Source organism: Anomaloglossus baeobatrachus, chromosome 12, assembly GCF_048569485.1.
Source record: "Anomaloglossus baeobatrachus isolate aAnoBae1 chromosome 12, aAnoBae1.hap1, whole genome shotgun sequence".
Taxonomy (NCBI): Eukaryota; Metazoa; Chordata; class Amphibia; order Anura; family Aromobatidae; genus Anomaloglossus; species Anomaloglossus baeobatrachus.
This window is the reverse complement of record NC_134364.1, coordinates 143242470-143263914: the sequence shown is the minus strand read 5'-3', so window position 1 is coordinate 143263914 and position 21445 is coordinate 143242470. Positions and strand designations below refer to the sequence as shown.

Below are 21445 nucleotides of genomic sequence, written 5' to 3'. Positions count from 1 at the left end.
CATGAGATCTACACCTACACATTGATTACACAATCCCAGGACACACAGACATCATGAGATCTACACACTGATCACACAATCCCAGGACACACAGACATCATGAGATCTACACCTACACACTGATCACATAATCCCAGGAGACACAGACATGGTGTGATCTACACATTGATCACACAATCCCAGGGCACACAGACATAGTGTCATCTAAACATTGATCACACAATCCCAGGGCACTCAGACATCGTATGAGCTACACACTGATCCCATAATCCCAGGAGACACAGACATTGTGCCATCTACACATTGATCACACAATCCCAGGACACACAGACTGTTAGTGCTTTGTCTCTTCTCACTAGGACAGTCTCTGAATTGTCTCCTCTCATGGAGACTTTTTGTGCATTCTCTCCTTTCACTAGGACTGTCTGTGCTTTGTTTCTTCTCACTAGGACTGTCTGTGCTTTGTCTCTTTCACTAGGACTGTCTGTGCTTTGTCTCTTCTCACTAGGACAGAAGTCTCTGCTTTTTCACTTCTGACTAGGACTGTCTGTGCTTTGTCTCTTCTCACTAGGACTGTCTGTGCTTTGTATCTTCTCACTAGGACTGTCTGTGTTTTGTCTTCTCTCATTAGGACAGTCTGTGCTTTGTTTATTCTCACTAGGACTGTCTGTGCTTTGTCTCTTCTCACTAGGACGGTTTCTGCTTTGTCTCTTCTCACTAGGACTGTTTCTGCTTTGTCTCTTCTCATTAGGACAGTAGTCTCTGCTTTTTCACTTCTCACTAGGACGGTCTGTGCTTTCTCTTCTCACTAGGACTGTCTGTGCTTTGTCTCCTCTCACTAGGACTGTCTGTGCTTTGTCTCCTCTCACTAGGACTGTCTGTGCTTTGTCTCCTCTCACTAGGAAAGTCTGTGCTTTGTCTCTTCTCACTAGGACAATCTGCTTTGTCACTTCTCACGAGGCCTGTCTTTGCTTTGTCTATTCTCACTAGGACTGTCTGTGCTTTGTCTCTTCTCACTAGGACAGTCTGTGCTTTGTCTCCTCTCACTAGGCCTGTCTTTGCTTAGTCTATTCTCACTAAGACAATCTGTGCTTATTCTCCTCTCATTATGACTGTCTCCTCACTAGGACAGTCCCTGCTTTGTCTCTTCTCACTAGGACTGTCTGTGCTTTGTCTCTTCTCACTAGGACTGTCTGTGTTTTGTCTTCTCTCATTAGGACAGTCTCTGCTTTGTTTATTCTCACTAGGACTGTCTGTGCTTTGTCTCTTCTCACTAGGACGGTTTCTGCTTTGTCTCTTCTCACTAGGACTGTTTCTGCTTTGTCTCTTCTCATTAGGACAGTAGTCTCTGCTTTGTCACTTCTCACTAGGACTGTCTGTGCTTTGTCTCCTCTCACTAGGACTGTCTGTGCTTTGTCTCCTCTCACTAGGAAAGTCTGTGCTTTGTCTCTTCTCACTAGAACGGTCTGTGCTTTGTCTCTTCTCACTAGGACAGTCTGTGCTTTGTCTCTTCTCACTAGGACGGTCTGTGCTTTGTTTCTTCTCACTAGGACGGTCTGTGCTTTGTCTCTTCTCACTAGGACAGTCTGTGCTTTGTCTCCTCTCACTAGGCCTGTCTTTGCTTAGTCTATTCTCACTAAGACAATCTGTGCTTATTCTCCTCTCATTAGGACTGTCTCCTCACTAGGACAGTCCCTGCTTTGACTCTTCTCACTAGGACAGTCCCTGCTTTGTCTCTTCTCACTAGGACTGTCTGTGCTTTGTCTCCTCTCACTAGGACTGTCTGTGCTTTGTCTCTTTCACTAGGATAGTCTCTGCATTGTCGCTTCTCACTAGGACAGTAGTTTATGCTTTGTCACTTCTCACGAGGCCTGTCTTTGCTTTGTCTATTCTCACTAGGCCTGTCTGTGCTTTGTCTCTTTTCACTAAGACAATCTGTGCTTTGTGTCTCTCACTAGGACAGTCTGTGCTTTGTCTCTTCTCACTAGGACAGAATGTGATTTGTCTCCTCTCACTAGGCCTCTCTTTGCTTTGTCTATTCTCACTAGGACTGTCTGTGCTTTGTCTCCTCTCACTAGGACTGCCTGTGCTTTGTCTTTTCTCATTAGGACAGTCTCTGCTTTGTTTCTTCTCACTAGGACTGTCTGTGCTTTGTCTCTTCTCACTAGGACAATCTGCTTTGTCTCTTCTCACTAGGACTGTCTGTGCTTTGTCTCTTCTCACTAGGACTGTCTGTGCTTTCTCTTCTCACTAGGACAGTCCCTGCTTTGTCTCTTCTCACTAGTTCTCTCTTTGCTTTGTCTCTTCTCACTAGGACTGTCTGTGCTTTGTCTCTTCTCACTAGGACTGTCTGTGCTTTGTCTCTTCTCACTAGGACAGTCTCTGCTTTGTCTCTTCTCACTAGGACTGTCTGTGCTTTGTCTCCTCTCACTAGGACTGTCTGTGCTTTCTCTTTCACTAGGATAGTCTCTGCATTGTCGCTTCTCACTAGGACAGTAGTTTATGATTTGTCACTTCTCACGAGGCCTCTCTTTGCTTTGTCTATTCTCACTAGGACTGTCTGTGCTTTGTCTCTTCTCACTAAGACAATCTGTGCTTTGTGTCTCCCACTAGGACAGGCTGTGCTTTGTCTCTTCTCACTAGGACAGTCTGTGCTTTGACTCCTCTCACTAGGACTGTCTGTGCTTTGTCTATTCTCACTAGAACTGTCTGTGCTTTGTCTCTTCTCACTAGGACGGTCTGTGTTTTGTCTCTTCTCACTAGGACAGTCTGTGCTTTGTCTCCTCTCACTAGGCCTGTCTTTGCTTAGTCTATTCTCACTAAGACAATCTGTGCTTATTCTCCTCTCATTAGGACTGTCTCCTCACTAGGACAGTCCCTGCTTTGTCTCTTCTCACTAGGACAGTCCCTGCTTTGTCTCTTCTCACTAGGACTGTCTGTGCTTTGTCTCCTCTCACTAGGACTGTCTGTGCTTTGTCTCTTTCACTAGGATAGTCTCTGCATTGTCGCTTCTCACTAGGACAGTAGTTTATGCTTTGTCACTTCTCACGAGGCCTGTCTTTGCTTTGTCTATTCTCACTAGGACTGTCTGTGCTTTGTCTCTTCTCACTAAGACAATCTGTGCTTTGTGTCTCTCACTAGGACAGTCTGTGCTTTGTCTCTTCTCACTAGGACAGTCTGTGCTTTGACTCCTCTCACTAGGACTGTCTGTGCTTTGTCTATTCTCACTAGGACTATCTGTGCTTTGACTCTTCTCACTAGGACTGTCTGTGCTTTGTCTTTTCTCATTAGGACAGTCTCTGCTTTGTTTCTTCTCACTAGGACTGTCTGTGCTTTGTCTCTTCTCACTAGGACAATCTGCTTTGTCTCTTCTCACTAAGACTGTCTGTGCTTTGTCTCTTCTCACTAGGACTGTCTGTGCTTTGTCTCTTCTCACTAGGACTGTCTGTGCTTTGTCTCTTCTCACTAGGACTGTCTGTGCTTTCTCTTCTCACTAGGACAGTCCCTGCTTTGTCTTTTCTCACTAGTTCTCTCTTTGCTTTGTCTATTCTCACTAGGACTGTCTGTGCTTTGTCTCCTCTCACTAGGACTGTCTGTGCTTTGTCTTTTCTCATTAGGACAGTCTCTGCTTTGTTTCTTCTCACTAGGACTGTCTGTGCTTTGTCTCTTCTCACTAGGACAATCTGCTTTGTCTCTTCTCACTAGGACTGTCTGTGCTTTGTCTCTTCTCACTAGGACAGTCTCTGCTTTGTCTCTTCTCACTAGGACTGTCTGTGCTTTGTCTCCTCTCACTAGGACTGTCTGTGCTTTGTTTCTTTCACTAGGATAGTCTCTTCATTGTCGCTTCTCACTAGGACAGTAGTTTATGATTTGTCACTTCTCACGAGGCCTGTCTTTGCTTTGTCTATTCTCACTAGGACTGTCTGTCTTAGTGAGAAGAGACAAAGAACAATCTGTGCTTTGTGTCTCTCACTAGGACAGGCTGTGCTTTGTCTCTTCTCACTAGGACAGTCTGTGCTTTGACTCCTCTCACTAGGACTGTCTGTGCTTTGTCTATTCTCACTAGGACTATCTGTGCTTTGACTCTTCTCACTAGGACTGTCTGTGCTTTGTCTTTTCTCATTAGGACAGTCTCTGCTTTGTTTCTTCTCACTAGGACTGTCTGTGCTTTGTCTCTTCTCACTAGGACGGTCTGTGCTTTGTCTCTTCTCACTAGGACAGTCTGTGCTTTGTCTCCTCTCACTAGGCCTGTCTTTGCTTAGTCTATTCTCACTAAGACAATCTGTGCTTATTCTCCTCTCATTAGGACTGTCTGCTCACTAGGACAGTCCCTGCTTTGTCTCTTCTCACTAGGACAGTCCCTGCTTTGTCTCTTCTCACTAGGACTGTCTGTGCTTTGTCTCCTCTCACTAGGACTGTCTGTGCTTTGTCTCTTTCACTAGGATAGTCTCTGCATTGTCGCTTCTCACTAGGACAGTAGTTTATGCTTTGTCACTTCTCACGAGGCCTGTCTTTGCTTTGTCTATTCTCACTAGGACTGTCTGTGCTTTGTCTCTTCTCACTAAGACAATCTGTGCTTTGTGTCTCTCACTAGGACAGTCTGTGATTTGTCTCCTCTCACTAGGCCTCTCTTTGCTTTGTCTATTCTCACTAGAACTGTCTGTGCTTTGTGCTTTGTCTTTTCTCATTAGGACAGTCTCTGCTTTGTTTCTTCTCACTAGGACTGTCTGTGCTTTGTCTCTTCTCACTAGGACAATCTGCTTTGTCTCTTCTCACTAGGACTGTCTGTGCTTTGTCTCTTCTCACTAGGACTGTCTGTGCTTTGTCTCTTCTCACTAGGACTGTCTGTGCTTTGTCTCTTTTGTCTCTTCTCACTAGTTCTCTCTTTGCTTTGTCTATACTCACTAGGACTGTCTGTGCTTTGTCTCCTCTCACTAGGACTGTCTGTGCTTTGTCTTTTCTCATTAGGACAGTCTCTGCTTTGTTTCTTCTCACTAGGACTGTCTGTGCTTTGTCTCGTCTCACTAGGACAATCTGCTTTGTCTCTTCTCACTAGGACTGTCTGTGCTTTGTCTCTTCTCACTAGGACTGTCTGTGCTTTGTCTCTTCTCACTAGGACTGTCTGTGCTTTGTCTCCTCTCACTAGGACTGTCTGTGCTTTGTCTCTTTCACTAGGATAGTCTCTGCATTGTCGCTTCTCACTAGGACAGTAGTTTATGATTTGTCACTTCTCACGAGGCCTGTCTTTGCTTTGTCTATTCTCACTAGGACTATCTGTTGTTTGTCTCTTCTCACTAAGACAATCTGTGCTTTGTGTCTCTCACTAGGACAGTCTGTGCTTTGTCTCTTCTCACTAGGCCTCTCTTTGCTTTGTCTATTCTCACTAGGACTGTCTGTGCTTTGTCTCCTCTCACTAGGACTGCCTGTGCTTTGTCTTTTCTCATTAGGACAGTCTCTGCTTTGTCTCTTCTCACTAGGACTGTCTGTGCTTTGTCTCTTCTCACTAGAACTGTCTGTGCTTTGTCTCTCACTAGGACGATCTGTGCTTTGTCTCTTCTCACTAGGACTGTCTGTGCTTTGTCTTTTCTCACTAAGACAATCTGTGCTTTGTCTCCTCTCACTAGGACAGTCTCTGCATTGTCTCTTCTCACTAGGACTGTCTTTGCTTTGTCTCTTCTCACTAGGACTGTCTGCCTTTTCTCCGCTCACTAGGACTGTCTGTGCTTTGTTTGCTCTCACTAGAACTGTATGTGCTTTGTTTTCTCTCATTAGGACAGTCTCTGTTTTGTCTCTTCTGTCTAACACTGTCTGTGCTTTGTCTCTTCTCACTAGGAATGTCTGTGCTTTGTCTCTTCTCACTAGGACAGTCTGTGCTTTGTCTCTTCTCACTAGGACTGTCTTTGCTTTGTCTCTTCTCACTAGGACTGTCTGTGCTTTATCTCTTCTCACTAAGACTGTCTGTGCTTTGTCTCTTCTCACTAAGACAATCTGTGATTTTTCTCCTCTCACTAGGATTGTCTGTGCTTTGTCCCCTCTCACTAGGACTGTCTCTGCTTTGTTTCTTCTCATTAGGACTGTCTGTGCTTTGTCTCCTCTCACTAGGACTGTCGGCCTTTGTCTCTTTTCACTAGGACTGTCTGTGCTTTGTCTGCTCTCACTAGGACTGTCTGTGCTTTGTTTCCTCTCATTAGGACAGTCTCTGTTTTGTCTCTTCTCTCTAAGACTGTCTGTGCTTTGTCTCTTTTCACTAGGACAGTCTGTGCTTTGTCTCTTCTCACTAGGACAGTCTGTGCTTTGTCTATTCTCACTAGGACTGTCTGTGCTTTGTCCTTTCTCACTAGGACTGTCTGTGCTTTGTCTCTTCTCCCTAAGACTGTCTGTGCTTTGTCTCTTTTCACTACGACAGTCTGTTTTGTCTCTTCTCACTAGGACTGTCTGTGCTTTGTCTCTTCTCACTAGGACTGTCTGTGCTTTGTCTCTTCTCATTACGACTGTCTGTGCTTTGTCTCTTCTCTCTAGGACTGTCTGTGCTTTGTGTCTCTCACTAGAACAGTCTGTGCTTTGACTCCTCTCACTAGGCCTGTCTGTGCTTTGTCTCTTCTCTCTAGGACTGTCTGTGCTTTGTGTCTCTCACTAGAACAGTCTGTGCTCTGACTCCTCTCACTAGGCCTGTCTTTGCTTTGCCTATTCTCTCTAGGACTGTCTGTGCTTTGTCTCTTCTCACTAGGACAGTAGTTTATGCTTTGTCACTTCTCACTAGGACTGTCTGCCTTTTCTCCGCTCACTAGGACTGTCTCTACTTTGTCTCTTCTCACTAGGACTGTCTGTGCTTTGTCTTTTCTCACTAGGCCTGTCTGTGCTTTGTCTCTTCTCACTAAGACAATCTGTGCTTTGTGTCCCTCACTAGAACAGTCTCTGTTTTGTCTCCTCTCACTAGGCCTGTCTTTGCTTTGTCTATTCTCACTAGGACTGTCTGTGCTTTGTCTCTTCTCACTAGGACTGTCTGTGCTTTGTCTCCTCTCACTAGGACAATAGTTTATGCTTTGTCACGTCTCACTAGGACTGTCTGTGCTTTGTCTCTTCTCACTAGAACTGTCTGTGCTTTGTCTCTCACTAGGACGATCTGTGCTTTGTCTCTTCTCACTAGGACTGTCTGTGCTTTGTCTTTTCTCACTAAGACAATCTGTGCTTTGTCTCCTCTCACTAGGACAGTCTCTGCATTGTCTCTTCTCACTAGGACTGTCTTTGCTTTGTCTCTTCTCACTAGGACTGTCTGCCTTTTCTCCGCTCACTAGGACTGTCTGTGCTTTGTTTGCTCTCACTAGAACTGTATGTGCTTTGTTTTCTCTCATTAGGACAGTCTCTGTTTTGTCTCTTCTGTCTAACACTGTCTGTGCTTTGTCTCTTCTCACTAGGAATGTCTGTGCTTTGTCTCTTCTCACTAGGACAGTCTGTGCTTTGTCTCTTCTCACTAGGACTGTCTTTGCTTTGTCTCTTCTCACTAGGACTGTCTGTGCTTTATCTCTTCTCACTAAGACTGTCTGTGCTTTGTCTCTTCTCACTAAGACAATCTGTGATTTTTCTCCTCTCACTAGGATTGTCTGTGCTTTGTCCCCTCTCACTAGGACTGTCTCTGCTTTGTTTCTTCTCATTAGGACTGTCTGTGCTTTGTCTCCTCTCACTAGGACTGTCGGCCTTTGTCTCTTTTCACTAGGACAGTCTGTGCTTTGTCTCTTCTCACTAGGACTGTCTGTGCTTTGTCTGCTCTCACTAGGACTGTCTGTGCTTTGTTTCCTCTCATTAGGACAGTCTCTGTTTTGTCTCTTCTCTCTAAGACTGTCTGTGCTTTGTCTCTTTTCACTAGGACAGTCTGTGCTTTGTCTCTTCTCACTAGGACAGTCTGTGCTTTGTCTATTCTCACTAGGACTGTCTGTGCTTTGTCCTTTCTCACTAGGACTGTCTGTGCTTTGTCTCTTCTCCCTAAGACTGTCTGTGCTTTGTCTCTTTTCACTACGACAGTCTGTTTTGTCTCTTCTCACTAGGACTGTCTGTGCTTTGTCTCTTCTCACTAGGACTGTCTGTGCTTTGTCTCTTCTCATTACGACTGTCTGTGCTTTGTCTCTTCTCTCTAGGACTGTCTGTGCTTTGTGTCTCTCACTAGAACAGTCTGTGCTTTGACTCCTCTCACTAGGCCTGTCTGTGCTTTGTCTCTTCTCTCTAGGACTGTCTGTGCTTTGTGTCTCTCACTAGAACAGTCTGTGCTCTGACTCCTCTCACTAGGCCTGTCTTTGCTTTGCCTATTCTCTCTAGGACTGTCTGTGCTTTGTCTCTTCTCACTAGGACAGTAGTTTATGCTTTGTCACTTCTCACTAGGACTGTCTGCCTTTTCTCCGCTCACTAGGACTGTCTCTACTTTGTCTCTTCTCACTAGGACTGTCTGTGCTTTGTCTTTTCTCACTAGGCCTGTCTGTGCTTTGTCTCTTCTCACTAAGACAATCTGTGCTTTGTGTCCCTCACTAGAACAGTCTCTGTTTTGTCTCCTCTCACTAGGCCTGTCTTTGCTTTGTCTATTTTCACTAGGACTGTCTGTGCTTTGTCTCTTCTCACTAGGACTGTCTGTGCTTTGTCTCCTCTCACTAGGACAATAGTTTATGCTTTGTCACGTCTCACTAGGACTGACTGCCTTTTCTCTGCTCACTAGGACTGTCTCTACCTTGTCTCTTCTCACTAGAACAGTCTGTGCTTTGTGTCCTCTCACTAGGCCTGTCTTTGCTTTGTCTATTTTCACTAGGACTGTCTGTGCTTTGTCTTTTTTCACTAGGACTGTCTGTGCTTTGTCTCTTCTCACTAAGACTGTCTGTGCTTTGTCTCTTTTCACTAAGACTGTCTGTGCTTTGTCTCTTCTCTCTAGGACTGTCTGTGCTTTGTGTCTCTCACTAGAACAGTCTGTGCTTTGTCTCCTCTCACTAGGCCTGTCTTTGCTTTGTCTATTCTCTATAGGACTGTCTGTGCTTTGTCTCTTTTCACTAGGACTGTCTGTGCTTTGTCTCTTCTCACTTGGACTGTCTGTGCTTTGTCTCTTCTCACTAAGACTGTCTGTGCTTTGTCCCTTTTCACTATGACAGTCTGCTTTGTCTCTTCTTACTAAGACAGTCTGTGCTTTGTCTCTTCTCACTAGGACTGTCTGTGCTTTGTCTCTTCTCACTAAGACAATCTGTGCTTTTTCTCCTCTCGCTAGGATTGTCTGTGCTTTGTCTCCTCTCACTAGGACAGTCTCTGCATTGTCTCTTCTCACTAGGACAGTAGTTTATGCTTTGTCACGTCTCACTAGGACTGTCTCTACTTTGTCTCTTCTCACTAGGACTGTCTGTGCTTTGTGTCTCTCACTAGAACAGTCTGTGCTTTGTCTCCTCTCACTAGGACAGTCTGTGCTTTGTCTCCTCTCACTAGGACTGTCTGTCCTTTGTCTCTTCTCAATAAGACTGTCTGTGCTTTGTCTCTTCTCATTACGACTGTCTGTGCTTTGTCTCTTCTCTTTAGGACTGTCTGTGCTTTGTCTCTTCTCATTAGGATTGTCTGTGCTTTGTCTCTTCTCACTAGGACAGTAGTTTATGCTTTGTCACTTCTCACTAGGACTGTCTGCCTTTTCTCCGCTCACTAGGACTGTCTCTACTTTGTCTCTTCTCACTAGGACTGTCTGTGCTTTGTCTCCCCTCACTAGGACTGTCTGTTCTTTGTCTCTTCTCACTAAGATTGTCTGTGCTTTGTCTCCTCTCACTGGGACTGTCTATGCTTCTCTTCTCACTAGGACTGTCTGTGCTGTGTCTCCTCTCACTAGGATTGTCTGTGCTTTGTCTCCTCTCATTAGGACAGTCTCCGCTTTCTCTTCTCACTAGGACAGTCTCTGCCTCATCTATTTTTCTTACTTTCGTTTTGAACCGCACAGGGCATTATGGGCACAGTATCTTCATGATAAAAGTCATTGTAAGTAACCCAATCTGAGGCGGCATGGTGAAATTACACTGGTATCTGCTCAGTATGATTTTTGCCCAAGAGAGGAATAACATTTGCCGTATAGGAGTAATTTTTTTAGATTCTGGTTGGTATGCATGATTTGTTCTAGCAAATGGTAAGCTACTTACATCATAATGACATCACTGCTCTTATGATGTCATCACACCAAAGTGGGAACTTTCAACACATAGGTGCCCAGATTTGTTTAAACCTTGCACGTCATCAATTGCAACTTGGTTGAAAACACCACAACATCAGTGAGGATCGGCTCATCTCCTGAGGAGACGTCTGAAGTGAAAGCTCAGACCTATACTAAGCCAATCAAAGCCACCAGCGACCCATTTTTTTGCAGTGTCCTTATGCGTGTCATCACGTGAGCGTATAATTAGAATCTCCGGAGATTCTCTGCAGATTACAAATTGAAAGTGGTTGAGTCGTATTGCACAACACTGCCCTATAATCCTCTGCACGTCTTCATTACCACAATCGGATTTGTGTAAAGCCGCCATTGCTTCTTGTTGTCTTGACTGACCCTGAGCGCCGTGGCAGCATCATCACTGCTTCCCTAGGTCAGCAGCACAGGCAGGTTTACATATTAGGAGCAGAACAGTGTGTAAGGTCACTGCTGACAGCACTTATATAATGTATGACAGAAGAGAGCGGAATCTGTGGTCACTATGAAGTCTTACAGCATCTTCGTTTGGGATGGGACTCTTTCAAGTATTGATATCTAGACCTGCAGTCATATCTGCCCAAACTGGTCAACCATCCCAATAAAGTGGACCACATTAAGGGAATGGCTTTGTAAAGCCATGTGGGCAACAAGTGTCTGTCTGTTATGATGTTCCCCTACATTCAGGAGCACCACACCTCAGCTTCTCAGCAGATTAGTATCCTAGGTGGGCACTGTATGTTCTCCCAATCATTAAACATGAGTGCTGCCAGCATGTCACATTTTGAACTTATATTTACAGCATGTAATACAATAGACAGACCTATTTCACTACAGACGGAAGGACATACAGCTCCATAACAGAAGCCCATTGGTGAAACATCAGCACAGAGTCTTTTTCTCCTGTGGTGGCTCCTCACCAGTGGTGGGTAAAGGTGCCAATACACATTAGACAGCACTTAGTTCATATGCACAGTCATGTATTTTTAATAGGGGGAAGGAAAAAGCCACTAACAAGTCTCTGCTAGCTACTACTCAAAGCGTATATCCTCCAACATAATCTGTTGAGAGGCTCACATACATATTGATTGTTTGGACACTCTGAAATCAATAGGTTTGGTGGACTTTAATGTGTTTGGTGGCTTTAGGTACTTTCTCAACTCATGTACTAACATGTCTTGTATTCTTCTTCCCCATGTCTTCTGTAATCTTCTCTGTCTTCTCTATGTCTCCAATATCTGTTCAATACTTGTGCCATAAATCTGCACTGATCCCAACATTGTCTTCTCTTTTTCTGGCTCCTACGTTTGTGGTGGTGTTTTGTCAACCTTGACATCTGGGTTCTTCTCTATGTTGTGCTCCACCTCATACCACCTTCTATGTGGCCTCTTGATTCACATCTCCAAACTCCTTGGCTGTCCTCCACTTTTCTTCACCTTTTCCCCTTCCTCCAGGTTTTACTGGGATCTAATCATGCTCCTCCTTATGGTTGCAAACTTGATAATTCTCCCAGTGGGAATCACATTTTTCAAAGATCAGAATACCCCTCCGTGGATTGTGTTCAATGTCCTCTCAGACACTTTCTTCTTGGCTGACTTGATCCTGAATTTCCGCACAGGGATTGTGGTTGAGGACAACACAGAGATTATTCTGGACCCCCACACTATTAAGATGAAGTATTTAAAGAGCTGGTTTCTGGTGGACTTCATTTCTTCTATCCCTGTGGACTATATCTTTCTTATTGTGGACCTGGAGACAAATGTAGATACTGAAGTTTACAAGACGGCTCGAGCTCTCCGAATAGTAAGATTTACCAAAATTCTGAGCCTTCTGCGACTCCTACGACTTTCCCGGCTCATCCGTTATATCCACCAATGGGAGGAGGTGAGGAATTACCCCATGTAAATGAAGCATGTGTTGGTGTAGGACTGTGCCCTCCATACTAGCAGTTTATGGGGCGGTCGTGTCTGACTTTGGTGACTTGATTAGAGCCTAATTTTCATCACTGTTCCCTGAATTGGATTTTTTTCTATTCTTGGTTAGATTTTCCACATGACTTATGACCTGGCTAGTGCGGTGGTGAGGATCTTTAATCTTATTGGGATGATGCTGCTGCTATGTCACTGGGACGGCTGCCTACAGTTCCTGGTTCCCATGCTGCAGGAATTTCCGGAAGATTGCTGGGTCAGCATTAACAAGATGGTGGTGAGTGATCCATCTGTTCATCCTAAATACAAATCACACACGTCATATTAATGGTTAATATCCTACCCCAAAGAGAGCGGAAAACTCAAGAGAGTCAGTCATAAACAACAATTTGGACTCCTCTCACTCTTCACTGCTAAACACTCGTAAGCGTTTACTTGGGCGACTGCCCACCTCTCACCATTCCTGGCTCAGCACGCGCAGAGCTGATTCTACACACAATGTTCTCAACAGTCTCTGCCCAATCTCCAGCTGGTGACGAATACCTAGAAAGCCCAAACAAAACACGGAAAGAACACCATTCTCTGTATGATCCCCTCTTTGTAGATCAGTCCCAGGACATCCTCCTCCCATTTCCTGTATGATCCCCTCTTTCTAGATAAATCCCAGGACATCCTCCTCCCATTCCCTGTATGATCCCCTCTCTCTAGATAAGTCCCATTACATCTTCCTCCCATTCTCTGTTGATCCCCTCTATCTAGATAAGTCCCGGGACTTCCCCTCCCATTCCCTGTATGATCACCTCAATCTAGATATGTCCCAGGACATCCTTCTCCCATTCCCTGTATGGTCCTCCCTATCTATATAAGTCATGGGATATCCCCCTCCCACTCCCTATATGATGCCCTCTATCTAGATAAGTCCCGGGACATCCCCCTCCCATTCCCTGTATGATCTCCTCTATCTATAGATGTCCCAGGATATCCTCCTCCCATTCCCTGTATGATCCTCTCTCTAGATAAGTCATGGGACATCCTCCTTGTATTCCCTGTATGATCCTCTCTATCTAGATAAGTCCTGGGACATCCCCATCCCATTCCCTATATGATCCCCTCTCTCTAGATATGTCCCAGGATATCCTCTTCCCTCCCCTCTCTCTAGATAAATCCCAGGACATCCCCCTTCCATTACCTGCATGATGCCCTCTATCTAGATAAGTCTCAGGTCATCTTCCTCCCATTCCCTGTATGATCTCCTCTATCTATAGATGTCCCAGGACATCCTCCTCCCATTCCTTGTATGATCCCTTCTCTCTAGATAAGTTCCAAGACATTCTCCTCCCATTCCCTGTATGATCCCCTCTCTCTAGATAAGTTATGGGCCATCCCTCTCCCATTTCCTGTATGATCCCCACTATCTAAGTCCCAGGAAATCCTCTTCCCAACATGTATGTCCCCTCTATCTAAATAAGTCCCAGGACATCATCCTCCCATTCCCTGTAGGATCTCCTCTTATGTCCCGTGACATTGCCCTCCCATTCCCTGTATGATCTCCTCTCGCTAGATAAGTCCTGGGACATCCCCCTCCCACTCCCTGTATGATGCCCTCTATCTAGATAAGTCCCAGGATATCCTCTTCCCTCCCCTCTTTCTAGATAAGTCCCAGGACATCCCCCTCTCACTACATGCATGATGCCCTCTATCTAGAGAAGTCTCAGGACATCTTCCTCACATTCCCTGTATGATCCCTTCTCTCTAGATAAGTCATGGGACATCCTCCTCCTATTTCCTGTATGATCCCCTCTATCTAAGTCCCAGGACATCCTCTTCCCACCATGTATGATCCTCTCTATCTAGATAAGTCTCCCTGTACTTTCTACTTTATCTTGAGAAGTCTCTGGACATCTCACTTCCATCCAGTGTACCATCCCCTTTACCCAGCTATAGAGGGTGAAATAAGTATTGAACACGTCACCAATTTTCAAAGAAAATATATTTCTAAAGTGCTATTGATATCAATTTCTCACCAGATGTTGGTAACAAGTCATCTAATCCACACAGAAAAGGAAATCAAACCATAGATATCCATAAATTTGGTGATGTATATAATGAGAAAGCAATTGTGCCACTTAGTGAAAAATAATATCAGTTGGTTCACCTAATGGCAGATAAAAAGGAGTCTCATTACCAAGGTGCCACACAAGAAACATCTCATGATGTGTACAACCAATGAGCTGTCTGAAGACCTTCACAACCTTATTGTTGCAAACATACTGATGGCATTCATTACAGAAGAATTTCTGAACTACTGAAGGTTCCAATGAGCACTGCTGGGGCCATAGCCCCAAAGTGGAAAGAACCTCGTTTCACCATAAACCAACCATGACCAGGTGCTCCCCACAAGATTTCAGATAGAAGAGTGAAAAGAATTATCAGAAAAGTTGTCCAAGAGCAAAGGACACCTGTGGAAAGACATTGAAAGTTTGCTTAACAACATTTAGACAAGTCTGTGAAATACAGGGAGAATATAACAGGTCATTTGAGACCAAAATTTAACTCTTTGGAGGCCAAAAGGCAAATCGCCCCAAAAACTCCAAAACAGTGACGTGTGAAGGTGAGAACATCACGGTGTGGGGCTGTTTTTCTGCAGATGGCACTGGCAAACTTCATATAACTGTTCTACATATTTTCAAAAGTTGTTAAATTCCGTTATTAAATCTGCCATTCCTTAATGATTTCAACCTCCTGAATCCAAATCTGACAATGAATAGTTTTAGTTCACTCTTGTTTGTACGACAGATTGACAGAGTTTTCCTTTTACTTCTACATTGTCCAACAGTAATCTGCATTGCTGGATTCCATTTTCCTTGATATCTTTTCTCTATAGCTGCAATATCTTGGTGAAATCTCTCACCGCACCCGTCACTCACCGCTCCAGTTTGGTGGAAGAAAGTCTAGATGCAAATACAAAAAATATGTGATACTGTCTGCTGAGTTACTGTATCTAATCCTATCCTGTGTGATAGTCTGCTGAGTTGTGTATCTAATTCTATCCTGCATGATACGGTCTCCTGAGCTGGGTATCTAATCCTATCCTATGTGATACTCCAGCTGTCCTTGGTGACACTTTAGACATTTGTGGTCACCAGCAAAATGGCTCCGCACTGTGTCCCTAAACTTCATTCTTTTTTATCCTTTTGGAAACACCCAGATTGGGAGGGGGAGGTGACTTCACACACAGGAGAGCAGACTCTGCCCACTTTTACTGCAGCTGTAATGTGAGCTAGTTTTACAGTAGGATTTCTGTAGGATTTCAGCAGCTGCTCCCCCTAGTGTTTAAGAGTGGAAAATATCAAACATTTACATTTTTTTTTTTATATTTTTCTCCATTAAAAACAAACAATATTTAAACAAAACATTAAAACAGTATTACTTTACATTTTTTTAGTTATTGAAACATATATTTTTTTTTTTTTGGACGACACCTTTCCTTTAGGGACATGTTACAGCCAAGATCCTAATATGTTTTGAGGAGATTTTCCACCAACTCTTCATAGTTATCTGCTCTTGAGTTTCCCCAAAAAGATAGTTATCACTAATGTGAATGCTACCTATGCAGCCTTTTCTTTGCACTGCAACAAACGGAGAAATTGCTCATCTTGAAGAAGCTGACGAGTCGGAGGTCCAATAAAGACTCCTTCCTTTATCTTTCCTTCACTCAACCTTGGGAATTTATCTATGAGATACTTAATGCTTTTGCATTTTTATCCATTGTCCTTACAAAGTTCTTCATTAGGCCCAACCTGATATGAAATGGTGGTAACAAGTGCTGAATGCCGGATATTTGTACTGCCTGGTGAAATGAATGTCAGAGAGGCCGGTCTCTAAGGCTATGTGCGCACTAGGCGTTTTTTTCACGCTGCGTTTTTATGTGCGTTTTTGTCTAAAAAACGCACCCGCGGCTAAAAAACGCGGCAAAAACGCATGCGTTTTTGCCGCGATTTGGTGCGTTTTTTGCTGCGTTTTTGCTCACTGCGTTTTTAATCAGTGCACAATGCCATTAAAGATTGTTGATGAAAAAAAAAAAAAAAAAAAAGGTCTGATGTCATTTCCTTCTTCAAAATGTTCATTGTATGCAGGAGAGCAGACAGCTGCAGAACTAGTGTATGCAGGAGAGCAGACAGCAGCTGCAGAACTACAAGTCTCAGCATCCTCCATTCACTAGTGTATGGAGGAGAGCAGACAGCAGCTGCAGAACTACAAGTCTCAGCATCCTCCATTCACTAGTGTATGCAGGAGAGCAGACAGCAGCTGCAGAACTACAAGTCTCAGCATCCTCCATTCACTAGTGTATGCAGGAGAGCAGACAGCAGCTGCAGAACTACAAGTCTCAGCATCCTCCATTCACTAGTGTATGCAGGAGAGCAGACAGCAGCTGCAGAACTACAAGGCTCAGCATCCTCCATCCAGGACTGTATGCAGTTTTTTGCCCAAAAAGAAAAAAAAAATGACATGGGCTTCGCCATATTTTTGTATGCTAGCCGGGTACAGCAGGCAGGTACGGGCTGCCCCCAACCCCCAGCTGCCTATTTGTACCCGGCTGGGAACCAAAAATATAGAGAAGCCCTTTTTTTTTAATTATTTCATGAAATAATTAAAAAAAAAAATTGACGTGGGCTTCGCCTAATTTTTGAGTCCAGCCGGGTACAACTAGGCAGCTGGGGATTGGAATCCACAGTGCAGGGTGCCCATGCTTTCTGGGCACCCCCACTGCGAATTGCAGTCCGCAGCCACCCCAGAAAATGGCGCTTTCATAGAAGCGCCATCTTCTGGCGCTGTATCCAACTCTTCTAGCTGCCCTGGTGACGGGTGGCTAGCTAGGTAATAATGGAGTTAGGGCTAGCTGTATATTATCAGCTAGCCCTAAGCCCGAAATTCATGGTGTCACGCCAATATTAGACATGGCCACCATGAATTTCTAGTAATGATAAAAAAACACAACACACAGAAAAATATTTTTATTAGAAATAAAACACAACACAATTAGTGACTCCATCTTTATTGAAATAAACCCCCCTCCGCAGTAATCCTGGGTCAAGGGTCCCGCGCCGTCCAATCCGGATCCAATATCATCTGATCGGTTTGCTGGAAGGCAAAGCGATCAGATGATGTGTCAGGATCAAGTGCCTGAATCCCATCACACATCAGCTGATTGTATAAAAGCCGATTATACAATCAGCTGATGCATCAGTAGAAAAAAAAAAAAAAAAAAAATACTCACTTATGTGCTGTGCTGATTACCGGCAGCTCCTGGAGCGATCGATTGGACAGGAGTCTGATCCCGTCCGATCGCTGCAGCAGCTGCCGGTGATCAGCTGATGAAGTCCCCTGACGGCAGGATCAGCTGATAGCCGGCCGGGCGCGAAAAAGCCGGCGACACCGCGATCAGCTGATGCGTCAGGTGACTGCATCAGGTGATCAGCGCCAGGTCCTGCAAGCAAGGTCCTGCCCCGGGGAGACTGCACACAGCCAGAGCGGCGGGACCGGGAGGAGATGGGAGCGGACATGGCACCGGGACCCTGCGGACAGGTGAGTATATGACATTTTTTTTTTTCTACTGTTCACTTTGGTTTTCGCCGCTGCCTCCACCTCCCGCCCAGACATGGCGCCGCACGGAGCTGACATGCACAGGACGGGAGGTGGAGGCAGCGGTGACGGTACCGGGAGGATTCCTGCTTCTGTGTTTACCAACAGAAGGAATCCTCTTCCTGTACACGTCACTGTAGTACCCACCCATTGCGTTTATAGCTGCGTTTTTAGTCATAGAAACGCGGCTATATGCGTTATTCATTGCGTTTTTAACATCTCATTGAATTCAATGAGTGAAAAACGCAGTGGAAAACGCAGAAATAATTGACATGCTGCGTTTTTGTGGTCACCACAAAAACGCAGCTAAAAAAAAACGCTGTGTGAGGACAGCACTTCTGAAAACCCATTGACATTGCTGGGGAAGCAATGTCACTGCGTTTTCAGCACAAAAAACGCGGTAAAAAACGCCGCTAAAAACGCGGCAAAAACGCCTAGTGCGCACATAGCCTTATGGTAGTGATATTCTCTCACACAACTATCCCACTCACACAAAAAGCAGCAGGACTTTGTGTACCCACCCTGGAGACCAAGTAAGAGGACAACCACCTTAAGTCACCCCTGAGAGGCCTCAAATGTTGCTCATAGTTCAGACCCCTCAATAGTTGCTTAATGTTTTCATAGGTTTGTTTCATGTGGATTGCATAACCAGCTAAAATTGAAGGTCGCACATTCCCATTGTGCAGCAAGACGGCTTTTAGGCTTGTTTTCTACAAAGCTATGAAGAACCTCCATTAATCTGGATTATGACATCTTTAGAGCTTCCATTAAACTGTTGATGTTGTTGCATGCCACAAGATTACCCTCTATGAAGTAGTATTGGACGAGATCTTTATCATGCGGCGGAACAAAGAAATCTGAACATCGCCGCGAGTAGATGCCATTGCTGTAGCCAGGAACCTAAGAGTTCAGCCTTGCTTACTCCTGGGCAGATCAAAGTCTCTATCAGGATGGTTCAGGTCACTTTGTGGTATAAGATGTGGTCTACTTAAGATTGCTGACAGAAAGTTTGTGTCATGAAAGGAAGATGCTTCTTGATGCCAAGCACCCTTTTCTTCCTCACTTACCTCAACTTAAAATGTTTCTGCTGCTTTGGAAGCGGCAGATCTTCTGTTTGTGGTACTGGGCATATTGCAGATGGAAGGTTTGGATTCTGTAAAAGTTCACTTCTTCTTTCTTGAAACATCTTCCCTAATGGAGGCTCCATGGAGAAATCATAATTGGTATTGTGATCGGTTCATCACTCCAAATTATTAGAACTGCAAAAGGCATGGATTGCCTCTTCACATGCCACCACTGGGTAAGATGTGATGCCCGTCTATTGGATCAGATGTTTGGAGTCCAATTCCTGTCCTGATGTCCTATTCTGCAGCCAAAATACAGGTTGGAGGCTTTCCTTATCATGGCAGTAAGGTTCCGCTGTTGTGACGCAAAAGTGACTACTCTCAATAGGTAGCTGAAATTATTTTGTTAATACAAGAACAAGGCATATCTGATGAAACATAACAAGTCAATATACTAAGAAACTAAGGTAAGAAATCCCAAACTGTATACCTTACACAGAGAGGATTTATAAAAGTAGGCGATGCAACTGTAAAAAGAATGACATCGGAGCTGAGTTGGTGTTTCTGATTTGTTACCTAGGATGAAAAAATACTGAAGGCTCAATAGACTAAATAAATGATATAATAGACTAGATACTAACAATGCAATAATAATGATGAAATAATGGAGATGCAAGTTTTCTCTAAACCTGTATGAAAGATGTGATAAGTAATTACAACCTCCTCTAGATCTTCAAAATTACAGCCAATAATCAGAAAATGTAAGCATCATATTCATTTTCAGCACCACAAAGTTAGTTGAGTTCAATTGTTTTTGTCTCTGAACCAATTTGCCTGTAGAACAGCAAATTAAAATAAGGACTAATGGACAAAAGTATTGAGAGATTTCTGATTAAAAAAAAAACTGCTGCCAACTACCATGATGATGAAGATGAAACGAGGGCGGACATTTCAGCAAGACATTGATCCCAAACACACAGCCAAGGAGAGAAAATAAATTTACTAAAATAGCCAAGCCGATGCTCGAAGCTGAATCCAATAGAAAATGTATGGAAGGAACTAAAGCTTCGAGATCATAGAAGGAGCCTGAGTGGAAGAATGGGCCAAAATCCACCTGAGCAAAGTAGGTGCCTAGTGTTTCCATACAAGCGGTGTCTGGAGGCTTCTGGGCCAAAATCCCACCTGAGCGCAAGGCAGGAGACTAGTGTCTCTATACAGGAGGTGTCTGGAGGCTTCTGGGCCAAAATCCCACCTGAGTAAAGCAGGCGACTAGTGTCTCCATGCAGGTGGTGTCTGGGGGCTTCTGGGCCAAAATCCCACCTGAGCAATGCAGGCGACTAGTATCTCCATACAGGAGGTGTCTGGAGGCTTCATCACCAACAAAGGAAAATGCACCAAGTATTAAATATAGTGGGTACGGAAAGTATTCAGACCCCTTTAAAATTTCATTGTACCTATTTGGTAAATTCAAAAAAGTTCATTTTTTTCTCATTAATGTACACTCTGCACTCCACCTTGAAAGAAAAAAAAACTAGAAATGTAGAAATTGTTGCAAATTTTTGAAAAACTGAAATATCACATGGTCATAAGTATTCAGACACTTTGCTCAGTATTGAGTAGAAGCACGCTTTTGAGCTAGTACAGCCATGAGTCTTCTTGGGAATGATGCAACAAGTTTTTTTACACCTGGATTTGGTTATTCTCTGCCCTTCTTCCTTGCAGATCCTCTCCAGTTCCGTCAGGTTGGATGGTGGACGCCATTTTCAGGTCTCTCCAGAGATGCACAATTGGGTTTAGGTCAGGACTCTGGCTGGGCCGGTCAGGAATAGTCAGAGTTGTTCTGAAGCCACTCCTTTGTTATTTTAGCTGTGTGCTTAGGTTTATTGTCTTGTTGGAAGGTGAACCTTTGGCCAAGTCTGAGGTCCAGAGCTCTCTTGAAGAGGTTTTCTTCCAGGATATCTCTGCACTTGGCCGCATTTATCTTTCCTTCAATTGCAACCAGTCGTCCTGTCCCTGCCCCCATAGTATGATGCTGCCACCACCATATTTCACTGTGGGGATTGTATTTGGCAGGTGAGCAGTGCCTGGTTTTCTCCACACATACCGCTTAGAATTATCACCAAAAAGTTCTATCTGCGTCTCATCAGACCAGAGAATCTTATTTCTCATAGTCTGGGAGTCCTTCATGTGTTTTTTTGCAGACTCTATGTGGGCTTTCATATCTCTTGGACTGACACTTCCGTCGGGCCACTCTGCCATAAAGGCCCGACTGGTGGAGGCTGCAGTGATAGTTGACTTTGTGGAACTTTTTCCCATCTCCCTACTGCATCTCTGGAGCTCAGCCACAGTGATCTTGGGGTTCTTCTTTACCTCTCTCACCAAGGCTCTTCTTTCATGATTGCTCAGTTTGGATAGATGGCCAGGTCTGGGAAGAGTTCTGGTGGTCCCAAACTTCTTCCATTAAGGATTATAGAGGCCACTGTGCTCTTAGGAACCTTGAGTACTGCACAATTTTTTTGTGACCTTGGCCAGATCTGTGCCTTGCCACAATTCTGTCTCTGAGCTCCTTGGGCAGTTCCTTTTGACCTCATGATTCTCATTTGGTGTGACATGCAGTGTGAGCT

The 21445-nt window shown here is 44.4% G+C and overlaps 1 protein-coding gene across 1 annotated transcript in view; it reads left to right on the top strand.

Moving 5' to 3' along the window:
* HCN3 (hyperpolarization activated cyclic nucleotide gated potassium channel 3) overlaps nt 1-21445 on the top strand; it is a 58194-nt gene that overhangs the window by 12036 nt on the left and 24713 nt on the right. Inside the window, exons 2-3 of the mRNA XM_075330454.1 lie at nt 11641-12070; nt 12230-12391. Coding sequence (XP_075186569.1) covers nt 11641-12070; nt 12230-12391 — 592 coding nt within the window. The remainder of the gene's footprint in view (nt 1-11640; nt 12071-12229; nt 12392-21445) is intronic.